This window comes from Trichoplax adhaerens, genomic scaffold (assembly GCF_000150275.1).
Source record: "Trichoplax adhaerens TRIADscaffold_5 genomic scaffold, whole genome shotgun sequence".
In the NCBI taxonomy this organism is placed as follows: Eukaryota; Metazoa; Placozoa; class Uniplacotomia; order Trichoplacea; family Trichoplacidae; genus Trichoplax; species Trichoplax adhaerens.
Window position 1 is genome coordinate 7,883,893 of NW_002060947.1, and position 7,149 is coordinate 7,891,041.

Consider the following 7,149-nt stretch of genomic DNA (forward strand, 5'->3'; position numbering starts at 1 on the left):
AACTTTTAGGCAAAATCAAAAGCTAATAAATCTACTAGTAAGATCAAATACTGCCATCATTATTTATTTACTTTTGATATAAATGAAAATCCTATAAGCCTGAAATGAAATGTCGTAGATCTGTCACAAATTTAGTTGAACTTTACGCAATGTAGAATGTAATTACGATATATTATCATATATTTAATATTATTAAAGATATAGAGGCTCAAAGTATCGACAGCTAATAGCTGTCACGGTAGATAAAATATCGTACAATTAAGATTTTTACCTAACCTTATATATCCGTCTAAAGCATAAAATTTTAATTATACAGAACTAATGTGAATGCGTGCCACAAGTATTTCATAAAAAATATGTCTAACTTGCAATCGATTTTTGAATTAAAATCCTCCAATATGTTAGTAACTGATTATCAATTAAACTGAGTCCAACACTGTATGCAAGATGAATTAAGATATCATTTTTAACATCTTCTAGATTGATTAACAGAAAGAGAGCAAATAGAGGCATAATTATTAAATTCCTCTTCCGTTTCGGACTGAATTATAATACAAAACTGATTGATATGCTAATAATTAGCCAAACAGTCAGTTTCTAATGCAAAAGATCAAAATTGACTTCTTTTCAGCTGATTTATCCAAATATAATAGCAAAATAGCTTGTTATATGCTTCTAAATAACGAAAGAGAAGCAGCAATGACCGTGAAAAACTTCTACAGTATCGTACCGAAGCCGCTACTTCAGTTGCTAGCTCTACCCGATATAGCTACATAATAACTTTCTAGAATCGATATATCTTTAAACCTATGATACTGGAATTATATAAGAAAGAAGGTCAAATAGTTATTTGAATAAGTTTTGCGAATAAATTTACGGCTAATTTATACATTTCTGTATGATTAATATGCCTGAATGTGTCTTAAGTGATTATTTAGAATTCACAGGCAGAATTTGAGATATAATCGTTACTCCGACCATATTTCCAGCAAATTTAAGGTTAATTCTACGCAGGCAAAATAGATTAAAGTCTAGTCAAATGTAATGAAATGAAAACTGTAGAGATCAAGCTGCAAAACTTTAACAAACTTTGATTCTACTTTCGTTGCACTCCGGTCGACTTAACGCTAATACTTTGACACCAAATAAAATTTGGGGAAATAACCGAACAACAATTTATTACGAAACAAAAATGGAGAGAAGTATAAACCGAACAACCTTACAAATACTTAGCTTTAAGTATTAATAAATAAATGACAGACTTAAAAATTGTCAACGACCAAACAACCTTTCAAAAAGAAGAACGTTTTAACTTACGACAATTCGACCCCGAAGGCCTTTTAAATTCAACAAGTTCTTCAAATAAAATCTTCTTCTACTCTTCTCTAAATTTTCTAATTATACTATCATTTATAGGCTTTGTCGAGCCGTCAGAGGTATTTAAAACTAAATATTTGCTAACCAATCGCTCTTAAGATCCGTTTTAGAAAACTACTTTGCATCATTTAAGAAAACAAAAATCATTCAAAGTTCAGACACAATTTACCCTACGATTCCTTTACAAAACACTATAAAACCAATAAGCTAACTTAAAATACATCAAACTTCACTTCTAACATAATTTCTATCATTAATACACTATAAAAGTCTAAAAACTAACCTTTAAACATCAAGATTTAGTCGTAAAAATAACATTCTAACTACTTAACAATCAACACAACCTCTACCAATTTCCATCTTATTTTCTATTTTCCTAACTAAACTTTCCTAATGTGACTTTCAAGTCACGTCATAAAATTCCAAAATTTCATATTCATAACCAAAAATTCAAATTTCAAAAATCAACTCGTACGGTATTTTTCATGAACAAAAATCCAAAAATTAAAACAGGAAAATTATATCGGACATAAATCCGACCGGCTCCGGAATCCGAATCCAAAAAATCCGGATTTTATAAAGATTACAGTACTCGCTATTTCGCTAATCAAAAAATTTTATATGACTATCACGACTACTTTTCTGACTTTAGTATCGCTGAGTATTGGCAGTTGATGTTTTAGCGTCAGATTGTACGTTAACTGTACGATTATAGACTACATTACAGTACTTTATCGCCATGTTATAAATCCCCTTTCTCTAAGGATAGGGTTTTGTTACTAAGTCAAATTCATTTACAATTTGAATAAACGATCAAACGCCCTTTCTTTAGATTAGGCAATTGCTCTAGGGCTATTTCTATAGTAATCTATATAATACCTTGTAAAATAATGAAGAAGAAAATATGGCGACATGATGATTTGGCAGGGTAAAACTTAAAGACACTATCACTTTCTAGGTATTTTCTATAGTAAAATAATACTAGTTACATACTAAAAGCTATAAAGGACTCTACTTTTAGTCCTTTACTACACAAATCTTGACTGCATAGTAACGTTCAAGGGCTTGTAAAATTATGATTAATCAATTTAGCTAATTTAGAAGCTAAACTAAGTATATTATACGATCAATTAAAACGCTATGGTGTCGAAAGAGAGGCATAAAATATACTCTGACCAATACTACAGAAAAATTGCAATTGTTGTTATGTCACTTTCTACTGTAATCTAGGAGCTAAATACATATCAAAGATCTAGAATTATACGCTTCGAATTATTATTTAAAATTTAGAGACAGAATTAGAGATACTATAGTCACTTTAATCATATCTCTAGTAAATTTAAAGTTAGTTCTACACATCCAAAATGGATTAAAAAGAAGCCAAATCTGAGCTGTAGTGCAATATTTAAGGGCTTACGAAATTGTGATTACACAATCAATCAATTTAGCTAATTTAGAAGCTAAATTAAGTATGCGACATGATAAGTTAGAACATTATTCTATTCTTTAAAATACTCGTATAAGGGCGGATTATGGTGTGGAAAGAGAGGTGTGAAATATATTCAGACCAATATTAAGAACAAATTATAGTTAGGGCTGTATCAATAATGCGAGTTGATACCCTAATTTAACATTTCAATCTCTTCTATAGAATATTTTGGACTGAAAGAAGGATGCGATTGCAGCATTGCTATAGCATAGGTTTAATAAAATAAATGATATAAATATAATTCTCTGCATGTGAGCATCGATATGCAGAATTTTGATTTAAGGAGTCAATATCTTTTATTGAGGCTATAATCTTAGAAATGCAGATATTCAATTTCTTAGAATAGCAGCTACAACCTACTGTCTATAAGTACCGATGCTTAACATGGATCAGTATCGTAGAGATTCAAAGTCAATAGACAGCAGCAAAAGTCTATCTTGGCAAAATTAAGTTAGAGTGTATTTTTACTGACTCGCTTTGGATCATAAACAATTCTAATACATCCTGTAATGGATGCAAAAGCTATCCAGAAATTTTTAATCCATTCACTAAATTACTGGTTCTAAAGATTAAAATTTATGATATCATGACTGAATAATCAGACGTATCAAATTGTATTTTAACTAATATGATTGCTTGAATTTTCTAAAGTCCATAGTTTCAATCTGTTACCTAAACAATATGGCGGACAAACTTAATCGTATAATTCCATTTCGACGGGATAATGGTCGCTAACAGCAGTGGTCTAATAAATAGCACAATAAATAGATTTAATATCAATTAGATTGTTGGCGATCATCAAAGCAGATCGAATTATTATATTTTTATAGATAATAAAAGGTAAATTTCTATTTATTAACTTTTAAAATCGATATCAGGCCAGTTTAAGGCTAACGCACAGAAGATTGACGATCATAAAATCATCATTTAACATTTATTCTATTTGTCTCAATTTACTTAATGGCATCTTACCTCGTCATAGCTAAGACCATACTCACTGTCAAATCGGAATACTTTAGCAGTACCGCTAACATAATCACTTTGCATACGACTACCAGCTAAAACAAGTCTGAAGACAAAATTAGAAGAAAAATTCAGGATATAGCAGATGACCAAGTATAAGTAATTACCTAAACTGTCTAAAAACTCACAATGATGCCAAGGTACAACATTAATTATACGTTACTACTTTCTATCTAGCATAAATCTATTTCATCCCTATCACTATTATAGAATCATGACGATCGTAAACTGAAAGCCAGTAAGAATACCTGTCATAGGCACAATTGGTTGATTTAGTGGTAGTATCAGCATTACTGCCAATGACCCAGTTAAATCGGCTTTGAGTCCACAAGCGAACATAACTCCATTCACTTGATGAAATATAACTGCAATCAGCATTGAAATCACCCATAAGGATGGCGTTTGATTCGCCAAAACGAGTAGTAGCGTCATCATAAACATCAGCTAAGGCATCAGTTTCTTCGACAGCGTAGGAAGGAGAGGCATGGCAAGGGATCAGGACGAATTGCTTACCTAGGAGGTGAGAATAACTTCTATTTAGATATTTCTATTAGTATATGTTAACATATATATTACTAAATTATTTTGAATAGTAAATGATTTTTCCATCTCGTGATTAATAGTCATTGCATTATGAAATTTACGAATTTAGTCAGAATATCGTATCTACAGCTTTTAGCGCATGACAATTTATCCGAAATTGAATATTTTCTATTGAATATCACTTTGCCAATTCGTTTGCATCATTAATAGTGCATTTAAGGCTAATAATTCCCATTTGATAGAATAACAGCAAACTAGAGGCTTACGGAATATATTCTAACTAACCAGTAGCAGTGATTTTAAACTTAACAACAAAGGGTTCTCTGATAAAGGAATCGTCACCAGCGCTTTCATCACCGTCATCATAGTGATAATTTCCTTGGACTGAGAATAAATCGGTCCTAGCAATGAATGTCATTAATTAAAACAAATGGAGCTTTTACTACTATTATTTAGCCGTTACTTTCTATCAAAGAATAAACAAATATACAGGCCTACCTTACCGAATAACTTATTGATTTATTATGCTAATATCATTAAGGCGATGCTTAATTAAGTAAACTTTACCTATAGAAGAAAGCATATTGCTCCTTGTAGCTGCTACGACCAAGGCGATCAGAAAGAATCATGGCATAAGAATAGCTATGACCCCTATGAATACAATAGTGAATAGATAAGAGTTTCCCATGGTTTGCATATTCGATAGGCTTTACCAGAACTAATACTGCCGCGTTACTCATATTGATGAAAGCTACTGTCTGTTAGATTTAAATTTTGATTAAAATAGCTAACACATAATTTTTAACAAAATCAGTTAATATTATATATATATATATTTATAAAAATTTTATGTTACTACATCATAAGTTAAATTTTAGCTGCATTAAACAGTTACTGTATTATAAGAAAGGCGATTGATAATTCGTTAAATTTAAAGGGGATTAATTATTGCTCAATATTTATTTATAATTGTTGCTTAGATACAGTATCTTTCTACTAATCACTTATAAAATCATTTTATTACTACACTACACTTTGCATTTTGTAGCGTTACAGTCAGAATTATCAAATAGATAAGCAAGCAATATTATAGGTACACTTTTCAATACTATAATAGCGAAAAATTATTTTAATGTAATTAAAATTCCTAATCATAAATTACATCCACTAACAGATCTAATCTAATAATTTTTTCGTACTTATTAACTTCATCCAAAAGTGTTTGGATAGCGACGCCACTGCTGTCACGGATTTCTTGGATAAGAGTTAGATCGTAACGACGCAAGATCTAAGTCAGAAATGAAAAATCTTTCTTGAAGATTTTACCCTAGCAAACGCTCATCTTCTAGATCTACAACATGCGTATAAGAATATGATAGCAAAATTTCCAATTCGTAATTCAAATCACTGTTTCTTATAGGCTTCTTTCTCCTGCATGCTTACCTTAACTAATTCAGCTACAACTTCTTGTTTGCCCATTTTGGTTTTGCCCAACGTTTGGATATTAAAGGCAGCAATTTTCACTTTGCCGGCTTCAGCAGCCAACGAAAAAATTGCGAGCATACAAAATAGTGCAATCTTCATCTTGATCTCGTCAGAATTTGAAAGGAAAAGCAGCCAAAAATTATGTAAAATAAGCTCAATTTGTACGCTTTATATACTTTGTCCACTGTTATGCAGCTGCAAAGTTATTTCCTTGATAACCTATGAAACTGATTAATTATTAAAGCAGAATAGATACATTAACAGCTGCGGTATATAAATTGTAAACATTTTCGATCATTATCTATTGAATGATCCACCTTGAACGGAATTAACGTATTAAATATTAAGACATTTTTATATCTTAAAATCTGTAGTAGAGATTGAATTTTTAAAAGTATATAGCAAATTCTAAACAGTAGCTTGTACTGTAATTCTTTGATGCATATGACATTCAACTCTGAAATTTTTCACGCCAAATCTGATTTAATCTAATCTAAAGTTATATTTTCATTTTCATTAATAAATAATTCCAAGGATTCATTTATCTGTTTATTTCTTTAAATCTAATTGATATTTTAAGATAATCTTTAATCTTATACGGTATATGTGAGATTAGTTGCATTGTGTCTTTACTGTAAATGTTGATTATACTTAAATACAATGATTTTCAAAAGTGAATTCTAGATATTCGGTCATTTCTATCTGAATTGTTTAAATAAGCGCATTCATTTATAATTTGATTCATTCGACGAATACTCTTCTTTGGCTTTGTTTGATTTCATGTATGTGGCTACACTGTTATGTCAATATTGCCTACTAGTAGTTATTAAAGTTTCTTATTCGAAGTGAGATATCTTCTAAAATCTCTTTTATAATTCTTGTTAAAATGCGTATATTTGGACTGGATCGATCTCCTTAATTCTATCTATAAGCGTAATTACAGTAGTAAAGCTATAAGATTGTTACTAATCACTTAGAACCATTAGGATGACAATCAATCGCCCCATTTTATCGATATAGCGCTTTTCTCTGAGATGATTATAAATCTGTTCATGCTTTTTAAAACTGGATTGACACTTTTTTTATTTTTACTTTACTAATGCAATACTAGTATTATATTACATCGGACACAAATATAACACTACCTGTCCTGTAAATAATAGCAATAAATATAGATAACATTTATAAGCAGCTTCTAACACATCAACATTGAAGCTTATCTTCAAATAATT

The 7,149-nt window shown here is 30.3% G+C and overlaps 1 protein-coding gene across 1 annotated transcript; it reads right to left on the reverse strand.

Moving 5' to 3' along the window:
• Nucleotides 1-3,560: 3,560 nt before the first annotated feature.
• Nucleotides 3,561-5,995, reverse strand: TRIADDRAFT_25440 (uncharacterized protein; the record flags this gene model as incomplete). Its single annotated transcript, XM_002113071.1, has 7 exons — nucleotides 3,561-3,611; nucleotides 3,839-3,935; nucleotides 4,138-4,402; nucleotides 4,718-4,833; nucleotides 5,000-5,083; nucleotides 5,632-5,720; nucleotides 5,876-5,995. 7 exons carry the CDS (start codon nucleotides 5,993-5,995, stop codon nucleotides 3,561-3,563), a joined length of 822 nt encoding a protein of 273 aa, XP_002113107.1.
• Between the last annotated feature and the right edge of the window lie 1,154 nt (nucleotides 5,996-7,149).